Source organism: Hibiscus syriacus, unplaced genomic scaffold, assembly GCF_006381635.1.
Source record: "Hibiscus syriacus cultivar Baekdansim isolate YM2019G1 unplaced genomic scaffold, ASM638163v2 tig00003731_pilon, whole genome shotgun sequence".
Lineage (NCBI taxonomy): Eukaryota > Viridiplantae > Streptophyta > Magnoliopsida > Malvales > Malvaceae > Hibiscus > Hibiscus syriacus.
Window position 1 is genome coordinate 74,795 of NW_024061983.1, and position 24,280 is coordinate 99,074.

The window sequence follows — 24,280 nt, forward strand, 5'->3', positions numbered from 1 at the left end:
TTACTGCATGTTTTAATTAAAAAAAATGAAAATGCCCCGATGAAATTGAAAAATTTAATTTAAACCTCCAAATTTTAAATAAATTTCCCCAAAGTATGTTATCAAAATTCGCCGCTCTACATATCAATCCACCGGCTGAAGCAGCGCCTTAATATGATTTAACTGCCCCATGTATGTAATAAAAATATTAAAGAAATGAAAAACATCACTATAATAATATATATTATACTTCAAAATAAAATTAGCTTGGTAATTTTTAATTAAATCGATATCGAATTTTAACATAATATTTAATAATACTATAAATACTGTTGTTGGGGAAAAAAATAAAAACATGGCTAGTTAAAGTTTGAATTGGAAAAACAATACGAAATTTGGTTGCGAAGGCTCAAGAAGCTAGGATGTAAAATAAAAAATAAATAGTAATTTTTAAATCTTGAAGTTACAAATCCTTCTCCCCCGAAATTTTCTGGTTCAAATTTAAAATGAAGGATTGAGAATACAAATCTTTGTAATTGTGTAAAATAATATTTTATTATTATTATAACAAATAATAAGCCCGGAGAATATGGCTTACTCGTGCAAGGTGAGTTTTATTCCCGTTGTTTTTCTTTTATTATTATTATCTAATTTTATTTACTTTAGTTGCTGCGGACTTCTTGTTAAATCGTATTACACGATCTGAACTAGGAAACCTGTTTTATGGGGAGAAATAAAAACTATGGAACCTGGTTGGGACGATGGAAAAGAGTAAATTTGTAAGAAAGAATAGGGCAAAAGTGGTTGAATAATGCAATGGAAAAAAATTCTTCTCTAGTGCAGTCGAACAATTATTTGTTTAAATAGGATGATTGTTACAGTGAACTTCATATGTCTCAAGGAGCATACAGCGGCCTCCATTAGTCTCCAGGAGCACACGACGACCTACCTAACGTGCATGGGCTTTGTCGCAACAACGAGGGAAGAGAGAAAAATTGCTGCAACAGAGGAGGCTTTGTTGCAAGGAGCACTTGGCTACCTATAGAGCACGTGGCGGCCAATGAGGTCATTGTAACAAACATCCCAGTTCAAGAAATAATTTGGTTAGAGTCCTATATAGAGAAATTTTTTCCCCAACACCCTACATGGGCGAGGGAGCCGAAAGAATAGACATTATGCTCTGATTGACATGCCTAAAAATCTTTTGTTATTTGATTGATGGAAACATGTTGATTTCATTTTTTTTAATATTATGGTGTTCAACGTTCATCTATTGTTGGAATTGTAGGAACAAATTGAAACAACAAATCGGAAGGAGAAAGAAGCAACGTGCTGGGGATGCGGATTGCGGATCCACCTTCCGACAAACGGAGCAGTTGTCAAGTGCGGTTGGTGTGGAGGCATTACAAATCATAACCCAGCTAAACCTGAAACTCAATATCTTCGTTGGAGGCGCTTTGCGTGATCGTTGCTTCATCTCTCTTCTTTCCACTTTTATCCTCTTTGTAATATTTAAGTTCCCCAAATTTTCAATTTTTTATTTTATGTTTATAATCTTAAATATACTAACAATGAAGTGCAGGTGCCAGCATCCGGGCTGCGTTTCCCGTTATTTTCTCAGTTTGCTACACCACCGGGATTGTTCATTCAATCATAACGGTGATCTTGGCTGTGGCCACTGTTTCCACCTACTGCTTAGCGGCATTCAGGTGCGCTTGCAATGATAGCATGGGGTAGCTATGCGGTCGTGGGGAAATGTGAGCTTGAAAACTATACCTTCTACCGTCATTGTTGCCAGCCCAAATCACCAAGAGCTCATCACTGTCGTTCGTGTGGGTTTTGTATATTAGATATGGATCATCACTGTCCTTTTGTAAGTATTAATATTAAGCTTATTCATGTGTTAAAATACTTTGGTCCTTTCGTGTTAATAATAAAATATTTGGTCTGTGATGTGAGACAGACAGGGAATTGTGTTGGCGCAGCGAATCATCGGCATTTCATCGATTTCCTATTTTCAGCCATTTTGAGTACAATCTATGTTTCAGTGATCTCTGCATATACGAGTTTCCATATCTGGCCGTCATTGGAGTCCAAAACTCTCGAGCACTTGTCATTATTGACCACCAGCCTGCCGATGGTTGCAATAAAAGAAGTAATTCCGGCTTTAATAAGCTCCGCCATGGAGTCCTCTCCTAGAGGATTCGTTCTCGTTTATCTATTTTTTACCAGCATTTCGGTGGAGATAAGTTTACTCCTCCTAGGGCAGCAACTATGTTACATCTACAAGGGCCAACTTACCTCAGCCATTTGAGTTCTCAGGAAGGCAATCCGGTCACACAAAGAGATTCCCAGAACCTTGTATGGTTCTTCAGTTGTCGATATTCTATTTTGAGATTGTTGCCAAGTCTGCGGAATCCGCGAAAGAGGCACAAGAAGTGAACAAATTTGTTGTATTGAGATGAGAGATGTGAGGAAATTTTACAATTTTGGTTGCTAATGATAAATTGTATCATTAATGAACAATACAATTAGCGTGTTTACCTATGTTAATAGATCTGTACAATTTCAATCTACAACAATGGAGATGCTGAATTTTGATCAAAATTGGACAACCCCTTTTTCACCAACATATCATAGACTTTATCCACCTTGCTTGCTTCAACTTTAAGCAGGTTGCGAGCATCAGATTTCTTGCTAATATTTCCCTTCATAATCTCAATTGATAAGGTTTGCAACATTGAGAGAGAATGTGCAGGCAGTATTCTGATCTCACTGCATAGCTGTTTCTCCTGCACAAAACAGCATTATGAGAGACCGATATCTGAAATGATATTCGAGGTGGTAATAGTCACAAATAGTTTCGATTAAGCTTTATGCTACTTCAGGTTTCACATGTATCCATAAAGTTTCTACAGTTTTTTTAATTAAACTTGACAGAGTTGTGAACGATAACCATATGTCTATGCAATGTAGAAGAATAAGGTAGGGAATGTATCCTTACACTATCAACCAACATGTAGTTATTGATGATGCCAGGGAATCAAAAGATGGGCACATTACCTGAGTGTTATCTTTAACACTCATCATCAGAACAGACTGGTCCAGTGTTAAATTCCTCGTCCTCATTCTTTACTGTCTGTTAAAGAAAAAAAACATAAATAACAGCAAATATACATGTTTAACAGGTAAAAGAACAACAAAAAAATACGATATACAATTAACTTACATCTTCCTCCATTGGTCGACTGCAAAAAGTAGGAAGTAAAACAAAGAGATGGTTAGTATATCAAGCATTAAAAGAAGCATAATACAAAGAAAAGGGGTTTAAACAACTAGCACCTCGTTTTCTACTACAGGAGTGTTTTGCACTACCTCCCAGTGAAACCAGAAGTAAAATCTGCAAAAACTCAAGTGAAAATCATTGGATCGCATAAAACTCAAAGAAACTCTAAGTGCACTTGAAAGCAGAAACATCAAGGAGAACCAGAATAAATTGGACACTTGCATACCAAATGAATATCAAACTCATTGAACCAGTTACATAAATACCACAAAGCATAACCATACAAGCACCACGAAAATGGCTGAAATGAAATTGCTTTTACCACAAATGAAACAAAAACGATATATTTTTTGTGAACAAACCAAGCAAAAACCACTGAATAACACAACTATTCTAGAGATATCGGGAAAATCTTCTGAAACTCTTCAGTTCAGGTCTCCATAATTTCAGCATACATTAGCCCAGGAGAACGAAAGTTTCTTAATAACATCTCAGAGACGCAGAAGCCTTCAATTCCTAATTCGAAAACTCTCTGTAAAATGCTAAATATAATATTTTTACACTTATACAAAGTCAGGTTCTCCAGAAATTTTCCGCACAAACTTTCTCGGAAGAACGAAAGTTTCCAGTTTCAATCATCCTCAGAGGCGAAGATGAAAAAAAAGGAAAATAACAAAAAATATTAAACATCCTAAAAACTACAATTTCTCTTCATCTGAGGACTCCATATATGTTTCCCCACCGATTTTTTTTTTATTTTCTCAGAGAACGTTTTCGTTATCAACTTCAAACCGGATACACTTAAAAATCTGAAAAATTTAATAAATGAGAATACCTAAATCGGGAAAACTATGAACAATTAAGCGAAAGAGGCGTAAAGTAGATTTACCTGACTCGCTATCCACCGATTAGAGCTGGTTTGGGGAGAAATGTAGAAATATAGATTTACCTAAATCGGATACACACATTTTTAACAGAATAAATATTTTTTTACTTATAAATAACTTTTTAAAATATAAAAATGATGCCATAAATATTTGAAGTTTATAATATAATTTCTCTAAGAAAAATGAGAGCTCTCTAAGAACTATCATTCTCCTTGAATCCCCTCTTCTTCCACGCCTAAACATTATTCGTTTAAGTCAAAAAAGGACCAACACCAAATCATTTATAAAACTTCCGTTTTCACCACAATCTTCAAAAACCATCATATAATAATTTCATTTTTTTAATTTCTTTTAAAAAATTAGCCATATATGATTTTCCTACTAACTAGTAAATGCATTCACTTGATATATATGTACATATCAGGAAAATCTTTTATTAACTGTACTTTTGTAGTACTCAAAATTATAAGTTGCATGCGATCCCATCATGAACAAGTTCTGGAAACTCAACTATCCGATCTCAAATTCATGCAGGAGTATCGACCGTGACATGTTTTGCGATGATATCCCGGCCGGACAGTACGACAGGCCTACTTATTTTTCTCCTACAAGGGCCAGCAGAAAACCTCTGTAATGTCCCGATGTATCCGAATGAATCGCATTCTTTAGAGTCTTGCCATATTTTTTAAGATACTCCTCCTTTATGTACTTCATGTCGACCTCAGCTCTCGTTACCACAATCCTTATTAGTGCAGGGTCATCTGTTCCCAGACCTTTCATCGCCTTCCGCAACGCCTGTCGTTACATTATAAAATTTGAATTGAATCGAATGAAAATAGTTATAATCTTTAAGCCTCACCTTTGCGTAGAACCTTGGTGTATTTTCAGCACATCTTAGTATTGTTTTAAGGCCATATTCAAAGTGCTTGTGGGTTTCGTCTTTTATTTCCTTCTCCAATGTTTTCTCGTACATGGTTTTGTAGGCGTCACTAACAGCACAAAGGTGTGCCCTGCTTCTTTCACTGAAAACCTGTATGAACGTCTTGGCCGTCAGACTAGAGTCCTCCAATGCGTAGTGCAGCGCTTTCGCGTCTTTCTCGACCTCCACTTCGTCGTACTCGGGGCCTTCGTAGCGCGACGTCGTTAAAAGCGCAACCATTAACTGTAAAAATCCGAGTTCAATAAAGCATGATAATGGTCTCATATAACACAAGTAGCTGGTAAAGGGGAAAAAAACAGAGACCTTTTTATGGTCACCGGATAACACTTCTTCAACGTCGTCTTCGAGATTATTTCCGACGTTCGTGTGGTAAGCTCGCTTAAGTTTTCTGATTTGCGACGGAGTTCGAGAACATATGATTTCAGTCACTGCTCTTTCATCTTTCAAAGTTTCCTTCAAAAGGAAAGACTCTCGTTCCCCTGGTTCGTGCATCCACAGCAATACTGCTTTCTAAGATCATAATATAAATATCAGTCCCCGTTTTCTATTTGTACAGATTGAATCATGAAATGGTTTTCTATTTTTAGCATTGAACAGTGTTAATTACCTTGAGATGGCCGCCAAGCTCCGATGATAAGCGTTTCCGAAGTTCTTCGCCGTATGCGGATTCGTATTCTTGTTCGATGAGGGATCGTTGTTCGGCATCTCTGTGAGCTAGAATTTCGACGATTGCTCCGGAATCACATCCTAGTCCTGAAAATGTAACAGGCAACAATATGGCGACGAGCGAAAGAATTTAACTTAGAGACGAAATTATGTTAGATAACTTATAAAATTTTAAGTGAATTTATAAAAATTTAAAATTTTCGAGAGAACGACTATTTTATTTGCTCCTTCGACCCATTATTGGTTTAAACAGTGATCGTGATGATCACTGATGTTGTTATTTTCATACTTCCCCGGTGTTCAATCCAGTTAAAGGATAAGTTTGTTACATGCAATAACGAGAATTGAATAGATAATTAAGCCGAGATTAAGTGCAAAATGTGAGACTTTTGACATTAATTTCCATCATTTCCAGCTTTTTCCATAAAAGAAAAGACTGAAGAAGAATAGCATGGTATCTGTCACCTTTGAAGGCATCGAAAATTTGCTTGGCATCGTCACGGTGGGAAGGTTTCGCGGCAGGTACTGTCACAGTCGACATTTCTCGTCGTCTGTTTCTCTCTTTTTCAGGTTTTGAGGAAATTACCAAGAAAAGAAAGGAAAGTTGAAGGTGAAGGTGAAGGTGAAGGTGCAATAAAAAGAACCTAAACAAAGGTTCCTTATCCCATGCATTTAGGATTACCACCAATTTACAACGGCCCCGACTCTCAACCTTTTCTATTTCTAATTATTTCAAAATTTTAAAGCTAAATATAAATTAATTAAATTTATAAATAAATCCTCAAGAAAGGATTACAAATAACAAGGAAACATATAATAACAAGGCTCAAATTTTTCATTCAACCAGTCATATTTACTGTGGAGACACAAATGAACTAAATTTGAATGAATAAAATTATATTTATTCAAAAATTTAATATTAAAATCGTTTATTTATTTTTAAAATTGTTTATATAGCTAATTTAGTTGCTTAATCTCATCTTTATAGGATAGAGTATCGAATTTCACCCGTAACCGCTTTATGCTCCATTGCACAGACCGTGGACAAACATCGGCAAGCTGGTAGTGTATGTTTTTCATGTCTGCAATCACTCATTTGTCGCCATTAACTGGAACCTTATCATTGATCACCAGATTAATCACTTCGTTCTCATTAGCTCGTTCCTTCTCCCATGACTCGCTTTTTTACAGCAAGCTCTTGTCTTCCCCCAATGACATGGCTTCCATATCTCTTCTCTTTGATCAAACCGATCGACCCTCCGTTCATCAATGGGACATCATCATCAGAGACATTTCTTCAAGTTGCCACCCGGAGAAGTCCCTCCTCTCCTACATTATAATGCGTAGAAACGGCGTAATTCCCAGTATGCACACATTTCCTTCCCTTCTCAAATCCTTTTCCAACTCCAAACAAAACCCATTTCAGCTTTTGTCTCACATTTTTTAAGTTTGGAATGGATTCAGACCCTTTCGTGAGAAATTCATTGATTTCCGCGCTTTTTAGCTCCCTTGACGTGGAGCTCGCTCGTCAAGTGTTCGATGAAAGTACGCAAACGGATGTGGTTTCTTGGACTGCTTTAATTAATGGGTATCTGAAAAGTGGTTATCTTGTTGAAGGCTTGGAATGCTTCAATGAAATGAGGTTAAAGCGTGTCGAAGTTTGTGGAATGAGTGTCGTTGGTGTCCTCGGCGCTGCAGGGAAAATGGGTAATTTTTGGTTTGGACAGAGCATTCATGGATTTTACATAGAAACAGGGAGGATTGAATGGGATATTTTCGTTGGTAGTGCCGTTGTTGATATGTATTCAAAATGTGGCTTCCATGATGATGCTCGAAAGTATTTTAATCAAATGCCAATTAGAAATGTGGTTTCATGGACTGCTTTGGTAGCTGGCCATTTGCAAGGTAATAGATATAAAGAAGCAATTATCCTCTTTCAAGACATGCTAATGGAGAAGGTTAGGCCAAGTGAATTTACATTTACTAGTGTTCTTACTGCTTGTGCTGAAATAGGCGGCTTGATCCATGGAAGGTGGGTTCATGGGCATATAATTAGATTCAAATCGGATACGAATTCGGCCGTTGGGACGGCATTGATAAACATGTATGCAAAGTGTGGGTGCTTGAAGGAGGCTTTCATGGTTTTCAAGAAGCTTAGTGGAAAAGACGTTTATGCTTGGACTGCCATGATTAATGGATTTGCTATGTATGGTGATGCAATGAGCTCCTTAAATCTGTTCAACGAGATGCTAAGAAGTGGTGTCCGTCCGAATGAAGTAACTTTCCTCGGTGTTCTTAGTGCATGCTCCCATGGAGGTCTTGTTGACAAGGGACGCGAAATCTTTGCAACGATGAAGCAAAGGTATTGCTTAGAACCTGGTTTAGATCATTACAGCTGCATGGTTGACATGCTTGGTCGAGCTGGTCTATTGGAAGAAGCAAGGGAGATGATCGAAGATATGCCGATAGAGCCTACAGCCAAAGTATGGGCACCTTTGTTGGGGGCTTGTATGATTCACAAGGCATATGATCTAGGTGAATATGTAGGGAAGCATTTGATAAAACTGCAACCAGAACGTGGCAGTAGATATGCACTTTTGGCAACCTTGTATTCAAGTCACCAAAAATGGGATTCAGCAGCTGAAATAAGAAAGATTATGAAAGAGAGAGGCGTTAAAAAGACACCAGGATGCAGCTGGATAGAAATCACTGGTGCAATTCATGAGTTTACTTCTTTTGATTATTCTCAGCCTGAATACTATCGTTTGAATGAGATGATTGAGAGTTTAATGGTTGAAATGAGACTTGATTGTAGCTTATTTGCATCTGATGTGGATATGGAGTGAGGTTATTTTCCGCAATGTGTGCTTTGTTTGCTGCTGAATTAAAACACTAGGCCTCAGTTCATTGCCTCTAGTTCAAATTTCACAAAACTAAGCACTTTAAATGGTTTTAAAACTAAAAAAAAGAGGGTCTAATCAAGCTGCTCAGGAAAAGAGAATAATATATCAGAATTAAGTTTACTGTGACAAATTTATGTTAATGTTGGACACATGCATGCCTTAAATGAGTAAGGTGGAAATCTTAATTTGAAGGGCCTCAACTGCTCAGGAAAAGGAATGGAAAGGCATGTGCTGGCAACCACATCAATGATGTTTTTCTTCGGTTAAACGATTTATTTGATATAGGTTGAAATTAAAGATTTAATTTGTGCGTTTTGAAGTACGAGGGTCGTTAACGATGATTGATCAATTTATTATTTAATCAATAATGTTAGTGATTAAATTATTACTTTTGAAACACCAGTGGAAGAGAGAGGAATTTATTCAAACATCAGTGATCAGTGACTATTCATGTAGTTTACCCAAAAAATATTCGCACAAGTAGCCAAATCAGCACACTTTCCTTCTTTCTGTGCAAACCCAAATACAGCTCAGCCCATCAAAGTATATAAACTTAGAAAGGAAGCAAAAACCCTTTGGCCAAATATCAGCGGCAGCCTCCGCAGTAGGGTTTTTACTCTTCACTTCTTTCTCTTCAATTTCGATAGCAACAACTCCAACTCACGCGAGTTAACCATGGCGCAATCCCTAGAATTGTTGTTGATTCAATTCCTAATGCCAGACAACGATGCAAGGAGGCAGGCGGAGGATCAAATTAAGAGGTTTGCGAAGGATCCGCAAGTCGTCCCGGCTCTCGTTCAGCACCTTCGCACTGCAAAGACTCCCAACGTCCGTCAGCTCGCCGCGGTACTCTTAAGGAAGAAGATCACTGGACACTGGGCTAAGCTTGCTCCTCAGGTTAAGCAACTTGTCAAGCAGTCCCTTATCGAAAGTATCACAATGGAGCATAGGTTCATTATTGAATTTCATTTTTATTCCTCTTCTTTTACTGTTTTGATCTTATATTGGAATTCAATTCGGTTTGATTTTGGATGGTTTGATTGTTTTGGCAGTCCACCTGTGAGGCGAGCCAGCGCGAATGTCGTTAGTATTGTTGCGAAATATGCAGTTCCAGCTGGAGAGTGGCCTGATCTGCTGCCATTTTTGTTCCAGTGTAGTCAGAGTCAGCAAGAAGATCATCGGGAAGTAAGTTATTGAGTTTTGTTTAAGGGGACGTTGAACCTATTGCATTACTAACTGATTACCCATTAAATAGGACAATCCATGAATTTGGGAGGCCCTTCTTTCAAAGTCCAATTTTTCGAAATGCGATCTTAGTAAGTAAATAATATTAAATACAGACTATAATAAAATATATTATTTGCCTATTGTGCTTCATTGTAGAAAAAAAGTCGAAATGTACATTTTATGGTTTATGCAAAGTAAATGGAAATATCAATTTGCTAATGCATGTAATCTTAAGCTGAATCTTAAATTGAACAACACTGATTTATTGGTGCAGTGAAAATAAGAGAGCTTCCTGTGTATGATCTTAATCTAGTTTATAATTTAGTACATTTTAACTTCCCTGAATAGACACCTGCACTCACGTGCTGTTGTATTAAATCATGTCTTCCTGTTTGTGTCATTTTGGCCTGATATTGGAATAGTGATAATCTTTTGTATAAATGGCGGATCTCATTTCTCTTGTGTCCTCCAGTGTATTCTATTTCCGTTTCATGGACTGACAGATGAATCTATCTGCTTCTGGTGATATCAGGTGGCATTGATCCTTTTCAGTTCGTTGACTGAAACAATTGGGAGCACTTTTAGACCTCATTTTGCAGAGCTGCAAGCACTTTTGCTCAAGTGCCTGCAGGATGAGACGAGCAATCTTGTCAGAGTTGCTGCTCTAAAGTAATATTTTTTCCTTCTCGATGTTTTTTGCTTATCTTGTTGGTTGTTAGGAAATAACTTTTGGGGGTTTCTTTACAAGAGTTGCACATATTTTCTTTTCTGCAGGGCAGTGGGGTCATTTCTCGAATTCACAAATGATGGGGCTGAAGTGGTGAGTTTCAATACTTTTACTCAACTATAAGTTGTGTCCATTTTATACTGTTTTATAGTTTAACATCTGCTTATTGTTTGATTGTGCAGTCTGTTTGAAGTGTTTGTCCCTTAAAGATGTTTTTTTTCCACTACTAGGTGGAGTTATTGAGCATGTGTTACTTTGGTTTTCCAAATAGAAATAGGGTTGGAAAATGACTAATATGTTTTTATCCAGATAGGATATTAAGTAGTTTTAATCTTCTGTGGTAATTAAGTTTCTAAAATATCATTCTGCAAAATTTGAATCATATACTTTAGATAAGAGATTCAATTGAAGAAGGATTACATTTCTTAAACTGATCATAAAGGACCAGATTTGATAGAAGTCACCAATGAAGTGAAAACGAAAGATAAATTGAGTGTGGATGATTCTTGTACTTTGTTTGGATGATTTTGTAATACACAGGAAGAAACCAGGACGTTGAATATCCTTTGGACTGGGAGGATCTGAAAACATAATATGTGCATGGACCCTAACATGTTATAAAATTAAAACTGAAGCCAACTGCTTTGTTTAAATGTTATTGATGAAAATTTAAGTAAATTAATGTAGGTCATATATGCTTGTAACTTCATACAACTGATTTCTGATTAAAGCTTACTGGTTGGGTGTAGTCGAGTGCTATTGCCCAATGTGTTTCCTATCCCTGTAGCAAAAAACTAACCTTTTTGTATAGACAATATAAGGTGTGTTTGGTGGTGGGGTCCGTTTTAACTGGTTACCATTTGCATAATTGTCTTCCAGTAGTCTAATTCTAAGGCATACATTGTTCCTTGGCATTTTTTATTTTCTGATGTGTTAACAGTTTTTATACATGTTCTAATAAATACCGAACAAGGTCAAGCAATTAGAATTACATTTGTGGATAATTATTGTACCATGCAATGTAAGTATTTTGATGCCGTTTTTTTTGGTTTCATGCTCTGGGTCTTTACATTTTTTGTTTGTTTTGTCAGGCTATTCAAATAATTTCATGGCTGGCTAAGTTCAAAGCTAATTCTCTAAAAAAGCAGAAACTTGTTACATCTATTCTGCAAGTAATGTGCCCTTTGCTAGCAGAATCATCCAATGATGAAGAAGATGATGATCTTGCTCCTGATCGAGCTGCTGCAGAAGTTATTGACACAATGGCCTTGAATCTCTCTAAACATGTCTTCCCTCTTGTGTTTGAGTTTGCTTCTGTAAGCATCCAGAATGCAAACCCAAAATTTAGGGAGGCTTCTGTCACAGCTTTTGGTGTTGTTTCAGAGGGTTGTGCAGAGCAGATGAAGGATAAGTTGGAGCCTGTTCTTCAGATTGTTTTAGGGGCATTGAGGGATCCTGAGCAAATGGTTAGAGGGGCTGCTTCTTTTGCATTGGGCCAATTTGCGGAACATTTGCAGCCAGAAATTATATCTCATTATGCCAGCGTTCTTCCCTGCATTCTCAATGCTTTGGAGGATGTCTCTGATGAAGTGAAGGTACATAAAAAGAAAGGTTTAAATTTTTGGTATAGATCAGTTTAGTTAATTTTATTTGCATCCTTCCATATTACTGTTCGTAATTTATATTTAAGATTTTTTGTAATATTTATAAACACTACATGATTCTCTATGCAGGAAAAGTCATATTATGCTTTGGCAGCTTTTTGTGAAGATATGGGCATGGAAATCCTACCTTTTCTTGATCCTTTAATGGGAAAGCTAATGGCTGCCCTCCAAAATAGTTCACGAAATTTGCAAGAAACATGCATGGTAAGCAAATGTATTCTGCTATTTCTTTGAACTGACAAAGAAAGAAAAGTTTGCACAAACAAGTCCAGATAAGTTCACAGGTCAAATGAAGACATGATGATATGGGACAATGTTACTTACATAATTCAACTCTTTAAAGTTCGAATAGCTTGTATGATATAATTGTAGAATTTTATTCTGTAACATATATTTATTTGTTGATATTTGGTGCAGTCTGCAATTGGTTCCGTTGCAGCTGCTGCAGAGCAAGCTTTCATTCCATATGCTGAAAAGGTTCTGGAGCTGATGAAAGTATTCATGGTTCTTACCAATGATGAGGACTTGCGTGCCAGAGCAAGAGCTACTGAGCTTGTCGGAATTATTGCAATGTCAGTTGGAAGAACAAGGATAGAGCCAATATTACCTGCTTTTGTAGAAGCTGCTATATCTGTAATTACAGTCATTTTCTTCTAAGCATCTTAAAATGAATATGATATCCTTGATGTGTTGAATATGTTTTCTATCACCTCAGGGATTTGGATTAGAATTCAGTGAACTGCGTGAGTACACTCATGGGTTCTTCAGCAATGTTGCTGAAATTATGGATGATGGCTTTGTAAAGGTGTGCATTGGTTTCAATTAACTTCTGTTGTCCTTTGCTGGGCATCTATATTCATGTTAGTTTTATTTTGTGAGCAGTATCTTCCTCATGTGGTTCCCCTGGCATTTTCATCCTGCAATCTTGATGATGGGTCTGCAGTAGACATTGATGAATCTGATGATGAGAATATTAATGGTTTTCGTGATGTCTCATCGGATGATGAAGCTCATGATGAACCAAGGGTTAGAAATATCAGTATACGAACAGGTGTATTGGATGAAAAGGCAGCTGCAACTCAAGCTCTTGGCTTATTTGCCCAGCATACAAAAAGCTCTTTTGCTCCGTATCCTTGTATAATTTTGTTTATTTATTTATTTGATTGACTATATTTTTTTCTGATATTATAGATTCTTTTTATCTGATAATAGTCTCGTTTTAGTCTTTTATCACGATTTACTTTTTATCAGGAAAAGAATCATATTAAAAGTTTGGCTTTGAAATTTTGAACCATGCAACATTTTAAGAGTGATTTAGAACCGAAATATCTTTTAGATTTTTTAGTGACCCCTAAGTGCAAATGTAAATTGCAATTAAAATTTGTAGTTTCCCCTCTACTGATTTCTTTAATTGTTTTAAGCTATTTGGAGGAAACATTGAAGATTTTGGAGAGACATTCTGGGTATTTTCATGAAGATGTGAGGCTTCAAGCAATTATTGCTTTGAAACGTGAGTACCAACTAAATGCTTTATGAAACTCCCAACATCTATCATCCACATATTTGGCCATCATAGATGACAAATTTATTATTGTTGTCCTTGATAGACACAAAAATTTACTATCTTCATGAGTTGAATAGCACTTATCTCTTACATTCATGTATTCATCTTATCCAAATCTCACAGTTAACTTTCGTTGCTGATTGAAATTGCAGATATTTTGACAGCAGCACATGCAATCTTTCAGTGCCATAATGTAAGCTATATTGGCTCCTTTAGTTTCCCTTCCCTTTTTTTCATTGGCATCCATGTGCAGGTAAAAAGGGGTTCGTTCTGAGGGGTGGGCAAATTTTCTGGTTGCCAAGTTTTCCTCAAAATGATTTATGTATATGCAATAATTTTACATTCATGTGATCTGACCATTATATTGCATTTGATTTTTTTCTGGATATATTTATCTATCAGATGCAGTTCAAAATTTTTCATGGTAAACTTGACCTAGTTTGAGCAAAAATATTTATTTACTAATTGCACCCACTGGCCATTCACGGATGGTTTTAATGAAGTTTCTCTGATAGACTGATAAATTGTTTACCTAGCTAGTTATTTTGAGGAACCACACGTGCACATTCAGACACATGCCCATTTTCATACAATAGTGTGTGCCAAAACTGTGACATATGCTACAGAGTCGAAAAGTTGCTCATGCACACTAAATTGTACATATGCATGGACACACAGAGAGACTAGTGGTGGCCTTGTACTCTGCTGATATGAGTTCAATGTTTTCTACTGTGCAGGATGGGTCTACGAAGGCAAGAGAAGTGCTTGGTATTAACTTAAAACTTTTTATGTCTAAGCTTTCCCTAGATTGCAATTGGTAATAGAGCCTCTGACTAAGCTCGTTGATTTTGTAGATATGGTGATGAATATCTATATCAAGACTATGACTGAAGATGATGACAAGGAAGTTGTTGCAAATGCGTGTATGAGCATAGCTGATATAATCAAGGATTATGGTTATATGGCTCTAGAGCCTTGTAAGTAGTTGACTGCTCCTTGTGGGGAATCTTTGGTGCTAAAATCTTTCAGATGAAGATAATATCTATTGTCAATTCGTTTTATCTTGTTTTCAGATATGTCTCGGCTTGTGGATGCAACTTTGACGTTGCTTCGAGAGGAATCAGCTTGTCAGCAATTAGAGAATGGGAGTGATGTAGATGATGAGGATGATACTGAACATGATGAAATCCTTATGGATGCAGTTTCTGATCTTTTACCTGCATTTGCTAAGTCAATGGGTTGTCACTTTGCTCCTATATTTGCAAGACTATTTGAACCTCTGATGAAATTTGCAGTGAGTATTATTTTTTAGTATGAAGTTGTGATTTCTATAATTAGATTCTTATATTTGTTTGTTGGCAAATGCAGAAAGTTTCACGGCCTCCTCAAGATCGAACCATGGTGGTTGCTTGTCTTGCTGAAGTTGCTCAGGACATGGGTGATCCAATTGCAGGCTATGTTGATGTAATTTGATTTTAATGTTCAACTATTTAGGCTTTATTTGGTTCTCCCTTTTATTATGTGCATTTTGTTGCCTGAAAGGGTGCTATAGTGCATGCTTGAATTTTTGCAAGAAAAATGTTAACTAAAATATTAAAAGACAAACAAAATGCAATATCAATTTATAGGTATTGGTCTGTATAATAATCGGGAATTTTCTTATAAAATTGACTTATAAATTTTAGTTCATGAAACATATTTGATATATATATAATTTTGTTTTTACATATGCTGCAGTTTAATGAACTTTTTTTTCCATGTTCCAGAGATTGATGCCGTTGGTGCTTAAAGAGTTGGCATCATCATCAGCAACAAATAGAAGGAATGCTGCATTTTGTGCTGGAGAGCTGGCCAAAAATGGAGGGGAGTCAGCTTTGAAGTATCCTTTACCTGCACATGCCCTTTCTTCTCTCTTCTATTCCATTATTTCCGTGTTTTGAACTGTTATTTACATTATTGTCTATATATGCTACAATCAATAGAAAAACTTATTACCAGTTATGTCATTGTACATATTCTCTTCATTTTCCATGCCTTGTAGCTTTTTCCACTCATCAATAATAGATATTACAATGATATACTGCGTGGGCTTTACCCATTATTTGGGGAATCCGAGCCAGATGATGCTGTCAGGGATAATGCAGCTGGTGCTGTTGCAAGGATGATAATGGTGCATCCACAATCCATCCCTTTGAACCAGGTTAATCCTGTTTGTTTCCAAGTTCCTTTTTTTTACTTTCTTTTTGTTCAGCGTCTGTTTCCAACTTGTCTATTTCTACAACATCACCGTACCCTCTCCATTTCTAATGTCATGCTTTCTTCTTTATATCTTGGTTACATTTTCAGGTTCTTCCTGTTTTTCTGAGAGTTCTTCCACTAAAAGAAGATCATGAGGAGTCCATGGCTGTGTATAATTGTGTTTCCATGCTTGTTTTGTCATCTAACCCCCAGGTATTTGTCTTTACTTCATTACCATTGTGGTAAACTCACTAAAATTAATAATCATGTTAATTGGAAGTTTGTTAACACATGCATCCCTTAAGCATGCATTAGTGTTCATCCTAAGCCAGTATTGAAATTTCCGTGAGATTCATAGTTACACTACTTGTAACTCCATTTATAGAGAATGTGTGCTTTGGTGTCCCTGAAGAAACAAACCCATATTTTACCATGGCTCAATTTCAGAGAAGCATCGAAAGGAAATCTTTTGTTGATTTTGATTTGTACTTTTTATATGTGAAGCAGATACTCTCTCATGTACCGAGTTGGTAAATATTTTTGCTCAAGTTCTGGTGTCTCCATCTGAAACTTCTGAAGTTAAAACTCAAGTTGGAGGGGCATTTTCTCACCTACTTTCGCTTTACGGACAAGAGATGCAACCCTTACTAAGCAACCTTCCACCCGCACATGCTAATGCCCTTGCTGCATTTGTCCCGAACAGCTGATATCTGATTCCTTGAGCCTGAAATGTTTGTTTATCAAAGAAAATGGTAAATCCCTATTTTTTTGGCTGAGGTAAGATCCAAAACATGTTCATTCTTAAGTTTGACATGTAGGAAAAATATACTGTTCATGGAGCTGACCTCAATAGTATCATGTTTGTAAAGAATGAACTGTCTTGCTACTGATTCTTCAAAATAAAAATATCATATAAACAATTCACCTATATAGATATTCATGTATGTATAGTTATATTGTATCTATACAGAGATATTACATACTTTCACACTTCTTTTTTTCTGTATGGGTGAATTAAACAAGAATGTTTCTAGAGAATTTCAGGTTCCTGTGTGGGGTGAGATTTCTAAACATTTACACTTGTAATTGCAGGTATTTGTTCATGCCGGTTCGATTTCAGCACCGGTTTCATTTTCCGGGTTGAAGTTGCTGCTTTTTTTTTCTTCTTTGATGTGTGTTTTTGAACCATTTGCTTTTTCATGATATTGATTCTTTATTTATTCATAAGAAGAAATTTATACAGTAGGTTGTGCCCTTTGTATAGACATGAAAGGTTTTGGTAACATTGTGTAAAACTACATTGTTTTTGAAAGTCTTAAAATGAATTTGGTGGTTGAATCAATGATTTGTTAGCTGCTGATAAGATCACTCTTTTGGGTTTTGTATCTTTCGATGATAATTATTATTTTTCAAGTACATTCTAACCATAAGAAAACTCCCAAAAAAATTATTATCTTCACTGATGTATGACTCAAGGTGAGCAGAATGTAATTAATTAGGTTTATTCACTTTTGTTTTGTTCTGTTTTATTTGAGGTTCTTCTCATAAATATTTATATTATTTTATTTTGATTTAATCTGATCAGATTGATTCTAAAACAGTATTATGAATGATTTCGAAGTTAAAATGTTTATCGCATAAATTGGTGTTTAAATTTGATAAGGAATTTAAATTGACATTTTATTGTCTTAAATTGGTATTTTAATTTTAATTTTTTTATATTTGTGTTCATTTAGCATGTTTATTTTTTTTTTTAAATGTATGCTAATTCAAACAACTCGTGGTTTTAAGTTTATGCTGCTTTGACTTCAAACTATCATAAAATTAAAACTTATGTGTAAAGATAAGTTACTTGTTTAAAAGTTTTTAAAATTAAAATTTTTATTTTTAAATTAGTCTGTAAAGTTACAATATTCTATATTACTGATATTAAGGATGAGAGGAATGCCGATTTTGCTGGTCCGAAAAGTCTTGCAGAGCTGCAAGTTTGTAAGAATACACTGATAATAAGGATCGCCTCTCTTGGAAAGCATAATAGAGGATCGTCAACAAACCAAATGTGATATTTGGCTTGAAGGGCCAAAGCCTCTTAGTGAGAAGAGAAAGAGGCAATCTGACCCTGCAACTTCTGGAAGTGGTATGGCAGGCGGTACACAGAGAAGAGGCTAACCGGAAACAAAGCAAAGAAAGCTTGAATGGCAACTCCACTAACACAGTAGTTTCATTGACACCGGAGGAGGCCAACAGAAAGGAAGAATCCAAGTCCACATCTGCAGATATTGGGACCGTGGAAGTTGCCCCTGGTGAATCTTCTCAACTGAACATACGTGAGAATGAGACTGAGGACGGGATAATTGGGGATGTGACAATGGAAAATGACGAGCACGAGGCAGATGACGGTGGCGGATCCAGAAATTTAAGAATAAGGTTCTAAAATTTTAATTTTATTTTCTTAAAAATAATGGATATACAAAAATTGTAATTTTTCCTCCTTTTTTCCTTAACACAATAAATTAAATTTAACCACTTTTCCAAATAATGGGGATGCACTTGACCCCTATGGAGCTTAGTGCATCCGCCCCTGGGAGATGGGATTATTTTTACGTTAATGTTAATTGTATTAATATCAATTTTTCTAAAAAATTTGTCATGATCATTAAGATCACTCATGCATTAAGTTTTAACGTCAATATCAAAATATTGAATTTTGAGGTTTTTTATTTATAAAATTAACGTAAACTTTTAACATTTTATTCCTTACGGTCAGCATTTTTCACTACCGTTTGATTGCCCTTATTTGTTGTTTAATTTGTAACATAACAGTTACCAAAATGTTTCTTTTCTCTAATCTTTTTCTTTTTAGTTTATTTTTTTCTTAAAAATCGATAAAATTATATATTAATCCTTAAATTAATATATCACATAGTTTCATTAAACGGTTAATAATGATTAAAATTGAGTAATTATTTTGTAGCTTTTGAATTACAGAAGTGATCTTTTCACAACTTAAGAAAAATTAACAGAACTCTTAAAGCAAGGTCAAGAGTATAATTTTGGCATTGTGGACAAAACAAATTGAAGGTGGAAAGTTATTTCTATAATCAACTTTTATAATACTTAATTTAAATTAATCGATCAATAAATTAAATATTTAAATATTGATTATTAGAAAAAAACTAGCACTTCATTTAGTGACAAGTACGTAGTTTATTTACTTGTAAAAGTTTATTGATCAGATTGAGAAATTTATTGTTATAAATATGCTAAAAATTGAATTGCATGCATATAGTGTACCCATTTCTCAAAAGCATTGAAATAATTCATGACGACACAAATCTATCATAAGTTTAAATTAGACAAACAAAAAGGTGTCATATAGGCTGAAAATAAGAGAAATTCGATGCAAATACTGGGATTTATTTAAACCCTAAACCTACATCTAATGAATAATCACAAGTAATTGAACGAAACTCCCAGATTCCATGTATAAGTATTATAACCAAACAAAATTTATGTGAGTTAAATTCATACATTCTAAGCCAAGACATGCATTAAAAAAGCTAATAATTTACCAGATCCTGGGAAGGAGGTGGGATTTCTGTAAACTAAAACATTAGCTGCCGCAAAGAGCAACGGACAGATCTAAGTTTATACTACTACGTTGCGTGATCGTCGAAGAAGAACGGCCCGAGCCGTCTCTATAATTTGACCTAAAGTACGAAGAGAATGCCTCGCTGCTGCTGATTCCACTCATGGAAGATGGAACATTACGGTTTTGCAACGATAGTGACAACGATAAATCGCAGCAGCCGCCGCCGCGACCATCGTGTTCTACGTGTGCCGTTGTGTTATGTTCTACGTGCTGACCGTGTTGCTCATATGCATGTTTCTCATCTTCTACTTCTGCCTCGGCTACCTGAGACAAAATCTCAAATCCAACGCAAATTACTAATAAAAAAATTCAAAACAACGCAAAGGTAAACTATTAAGAAATTGAATAAACCGGTAGTCCCACCAGCTTTCTAATCAGTGAAGAGCATAGGCTCTAAAGAGGCAATGTGTGGTCCAATGCAATAAAGGTTGGGTCTGAATTTCCATACAAGGGGTCCCCTATTCATTTGGTTTTAGAATTACAGACTGGACCGCATAATATAACACCTCTATCAATGCTAATTTCTAACTACAAAGCATGCTAATAATACTCATATATATAATTCAGTGCTGTATATTACAGTTGTAGAAAGCACTCTTTATTTTTACCTTAACATGCCATACTCGGAAATGGGACAGAGGAATGTTGAAGTAAAGTATCAGTTTTAAATATTTTTAAATTTATGATATAATTTAAGTATATCTAATTTCGCACTTTTTAAAATCTTAATATAAATTCTTAAATTCATGTTTAATATAAATTTATGGCAAAATCAACGAGATAATATGTTGAAATTTTTTTTTCACGAGATAGTGCCCTCGCCAGGTTAATTGCTCAGATGGGGTGATCTCTACAGTCCCACGTCCCTGGGGGTAGGTCGCCATGCACGCCCAGCGACCTACCAGGTCGCCATGCACGCCCCAACACGCTGGGCATCCGAGGCCATCCGACCGAGGTCATCCGAAAGCATCCGAGGCCATCCGAGAGCATCCGAGGCCATCCGACCGAGGCCATCCGAACGAGCTATGCGAGGGCATCCGAGGGCAACCGAGCGAGGGTAGGTCGCCCGGAGTGCATGGCGACCTACCCTCGCTCGGTTGCTCGGATTCCCTCGCATAGCTCGCTCGGTTGCCCTCGGATGCCCTCGCATAGCTCGTTCGGATGGCCTCGGTCGGATGGCCTCGATGCCCAGCGTGTTGGGACGTGCATGGCGACCTACCTAGGTCGCTGGGCGTGCATGGCGACCTGGTAGGTCGCTGGGCGTGCATGGCGACCTATATGGGGAAATGTAGAGATCACCCCATCTGAGCAATTAATCTGGCGAGGGCACTATCTCGTGAAAAAAAAAATTTCAACGCATTATCTCGTTGATTTTGCCATAAATTTATACTTCCGTACATACTATACTGACCAGAGAGAGAGAGAGAGGGAGAGAAGTGTTATTTTCTAGAGTACCTTAAGGAAATCAGATTGTTCCATTGAATATGTGAGACTGTAAAGATCATGTGGCAGAGAGAAAGGTGTGGTTTGACACAAAGAATGAGGTTCGTTGACTGTTTGATCCCATGCGCTTTCTTTTATCCCCTGATGCACCACCTGCTTGCTTTCCCTATAATCATTGGTCTCGTATATTCCATGTCTGCGTGCCAGATTATGAATAATATCAGATGTCAAAAACGAAAAAAAAGAGTAAAATCTTAAAAGCAAAGTTCATTCAACACAATCTTTCCGTTTGTTTGATTGTTTCCTACATTTCAGTTTCGATTTATTTTCTGAAATTCAAAAGGCTATAAGCTGATCACCTTCCAGAAGGAAACGGATGACTGTGGATCAAACGAGAATCCGATTCTTCAATGGGTTTTAAAGACGAGTGAAAACCCAAGTGGTTTACTTGATCATCATGAGATTGTCTTCTTTGATTCTTATCTGTCATTTGAAAAAGAAAAAAAAACAGCAGGCAAACCAAACACGTACCAGAAAGTCAACAAAAGCTTGTTCTTGTTAGGTTATGGCGGTTTATGATAAGACCCATGCATGCATGTATTCATGTCGGGATTTAATTTGATTCAGACAAGTCAAAAAATAATTAAAATAGGTTGTTTCTGGTTTTATTCATAGAAATTCTGGGTTTAATGAAAAATACCTTGTCTGCAACAATCACTTCTCATGCCTCGATACATCTGGATAGAAAGGAAAAAGAAAACATATGAATTTTATGAACAATTTAGAAGAACTAAAAGATTCGAAAGCTATAAGGAAATCAACCTGAAGATGGCTCTTGACATGTGAAATGGAAAGTCCTTTCACATTCATCAACTGAAGAACAAGTTTTGGCGTAGCTTCTATCATGAACAAAAAGAAACGCCATTATTTTCATTAAGATTTTGATCAAGTTGAAGAAGAAGAAAAAGAGAGAGAAGAGGAAAAACTTACTGTGTTGACCGCCAAGCCTTTCAATGGCGTGAACAAAACAGTGATGAAGCTGAGGTGTCCATCTCAAACGAGGCTCCTTTGATTTTACGTATTGCCTCACTGCACCATTTTTCCTCCCAAAACGACCCATCATCACTCTCAAAACGACGCAATCCCAATCTTGCCTGGGTTTTCTGCTTCTTTCGTCTAGGTCTCAAAGCAACAACAATGGCGACAACGAAACAAAGTTCACGAGGAATAAGAAGAGATGAAGCTGCAACTTCACTGCAGATTTTTAAAGATTAAAAATTAAAACCCAAATTTGATTTTTCCCTTCTTTCTAAAATTAAGAAGAAAATGAAAATTCCATCACGAGATTTCTGATCTGTCTTCCCTTAAATCATTACCCCCTCCCTTCTATCCAACTGCCTTACTTTGACCTTTGCTTTCTATATGCAGAATTATCAGCTATATTTTCTCGTACAAATATATAGATTATTTTTTCTCTATAAAATAATATGTTTTCATATATACTGCCAACGTCATCATGATCACAAAAACCAACATAAAAAATTATTTTATATTATTTTTATATTTTTTCTCTGGACATATTTTTTATTTTTCCCAGAAAGGGACACGACTTGAGGCACAAAATATTTTTATTATTATACCCTCGATTCTCTTATCCTATTTTTTTTGGTAAATTATATAATTTAATTTTAAAATTTTAATCTTTCTATCTTAGATATTTAATTATAAAAACTGTATATAATCATGTATATTTTATAAAATTATATTATTACATTCGATTATTAATTTTTGTATAATTTACTAGACATATTACGTTGCCATATGATATGACATATCACATCGACAAATCCTCGTCTGAAGGACTTTGTGATCATGTGGACATTGACATAAATTTAGTGTTTTTAAATTGTAACTTTTTTATTTAGTCAATATTTAATTTTATTGGTAATATTATTGATATTATATTAAGAAATTGTGAAATTTGAGTGTTCTTAGATATAAATCAATAGTGTTGGAGGTAATGTTAAAAAAAATCGTTATTAATAATTAGTTGATTTATTGAAATAAAACATTAAATTTAATAAATTATAAAATAATATATGATAAAAAATTTCTTAACTTATGAGAGTATGTATATATATAAGTGTTTGGATCAAATCTTCTAAGGAGAATAACGATTCTTTTTTATAACCGGAGCACTCAATATACTTAAAATATACATGATACTTATATATAAAATTTATTTTTATATGAATATAAGATTTAATTTTGTTAATTATGAGAATATTTTTTTTTTACATATTTCAATGCCAAAATGTATAATAATATTCATTTTTAAGTTATATGTAAAAGTGAATATAAATTAGAGTTTGTCAAGCTCAACATGTGAGTAAACTTAGATATTTTAAAATTAACAAATTTGTTAAAGAATATTAATTCATATATAGGCTGTATAAAAAAATATATAATTTTATCTATTTTAATCATAAACTTTAAATTTTGAACCTAAATTTTGGAATATACTCTTAACCTAAATTTCGTAATCCTACAATAATTAGACTTGTAAAAAATTAAAATTTATAAGGGGAAGCCTTGACCTTATTAGTCTCTTTGGATAGAGATACTCCAAATAACCTTGTCATAGAGTGTGATTGTAGTCATGCGGTAGAATGGATTCGGCAGCCTTCTTCAATCCCTGTTGCGTTCAAAAGTATCGTCTAGGACTGCTTGCGTATTGCTCCAAATGTGTGTTGGCAGATTGAGCTGGTGAATAGGGAACCAAACTGTGCTGCGGGTGGTTTAGCAAAGGCTGGGATTGATTGATTGTAAATCCTGAAGGGTATGATGATGTAGGGGGCATCTCCTACTTTAGTGCATTGAGCCTTGGGTAAAGTTCTGTGACTTTGTTTCTCAAGACATGTACATCTCTGGTGGGAGTGGATGCATGTTGGAAGATGATGTAGTGGGATTTTCATGGATTTTGTGATATCAAATTGTTAGTCATATAGTAATGCCGGGATTGTTGTTTGATATTGTTAATGGTCGTAGTTGTAATGACATTGATATGGTGCCCTCTTTTTCTTCCATTTAGGTTTAGAGACCGA

The 24,280-nt window shown here is 35.7% G+C and overlaps 4 protein-coding genes, 1 long non-coding RNA gene and 2 pseudogenes across 6 annotated transcripts; 3 read left to right on the plus strand and 4 right to left on the minus strand.

Moving 5' to 3' along the window:
* Window positions 1-568: 568 nt before the first annotated feature.
* LOC120184196 lies at window positions 569-2,432 on the plus strand (annotated as a pseudogene).
* A 46-nt stretch (window positions 2,433-2,478) lies between these two features.
* Window positions 2,479-4,253, minus strand: LOC120184157. Of its 2 annotated transcripts, none has more exons than XR_005521990.1 (5): window positions 4,155-4,253; window positions 3,322-3,379; window positions 3,209-3,227; window positions 3,043-3,118; window positions 2,479-2,771 (listed from the first exon to the last, which is right to left on the minus strand). It is a non-coding gene; the product is annotated as an uncharacterized LOC120184157 (long non-coding RNA). The 2 variants fall into 2 exon arrangements; XR_005521989.1 differs by having other exon boundaries at window positions 2,984-3,118.
* LOC120184387 lies at window positions 3,685-3,764 on the minus strand (annotated as a pseudogene).
* Window positions 4,254-4,746: 493 nt separating the features above from the next.
* On the minus strand, window positions 4,747-6,306 carry LOC120184203 (annexin D5-like). The gene is made up of 5 exons (XM_039188728.1): window positions 6,224-6,306; window positions 5,700-5,845; window positions 5,396-5,602; window positions 5,012-5,314; window positions 4,747-4,947 (listed from the first exon to the last, which is right to left on the minus strand). Exons 1-5 carry the CDS (start codon window positions 6,297-6,299, stop codon window positions 4,747-4,749), a joined length of 933 nt encoding a protein of 310 aa, XP_039044659.1. The 5' UTR covers window positions 6,300-6,306.
* A 449-nt stretch (window positions 6,307-6,755) lies between these two features.
* Window positions 6,756-8,642, plus strand: LOC120184336 (pentatricopeptide repeat-containing protein At1g50270-like). The gene is given in 2 exon segments (XM_039188836.1): window positions 6,756-7,199; window positions 7,201-8,642. Coding segments are annotated over 2 exon segments (1,776 nt in total). The 5' UTR covers window positions 6,756-6,827; the 3' UTR covers window positions 8,605-8,642.
* Window positions 8,643-9,216: 574 nt separating this feature from the next.
* On the plus strand, window positions 9,217-17,261 carry LOC120184212 (importin-4-like). Its single transcript, XM_039188737.1, has 21 exons — window positions 9,217-9,611; window positions 9,714-9,846; window positions 10,421-10,557; window positions 10,663-10,708; window positions 10,798-10,800; window positions 11,707-12,210; window positions 12,349-12,483; window positions 12,697-12,912; window positions 12,995-13,084; window positions 13,162-13,406; window positions 13,701-13,789; window positions 13,996-14,036; window positions 14,581-14,611; window positions 14,698-14,820; window positions 14,917-15,137; window positions 15,212-15,307; window positions 15,610-15,722; window positions 15,908-16,043; window positions 16,190-16,311; window positions 16,605-16,858; window positions 17,172-17,261. Exons 1-20 carry the CDS (start codon window positions 9,337-9,339, stop codon window positions 16,786-16,788), a joined length of 2,940 nt encoding a protein of 979 aa, XP_039044668.1. The 5' UTR covers window positions 9,217-9,336; the 3' UTR covers window positions 16,789-16,858; window positions 17,172-17,261.
* A 2,363-nt stretch (window positions 17,262-19,624) lies between these two features.
* On the minus strand, window positions 19,625-22,614 carry LOC120184168 (myb family transcription factor MOF1-like). Its single transcript, XM_039188702.1, has 6 exons — window positions 22,167-22,614; window positions 21,999-22,075; window positions 21,877-21,913; window positions 21,536-21,659; window positions 21,189-21,372; window positions 19,625-19,997 (listed from the first exon to the last, which is right to left on the minus strand). The coding sequence occupies exons 1-6, from the start codon at window positions 22,297-22,299 to the stop codon at window positions 19,695-19,697; spliced, it is 858 nt and encodes a 285-aa protein (XP_039044633.1). The 5' UTR covers window positions 22,300-22,614; the 3' UTR covers window positions 19,625-19,694.
* Between the last annotated feature and the right edge of the window lie 1,666 nt (window positions 22,615-24,280).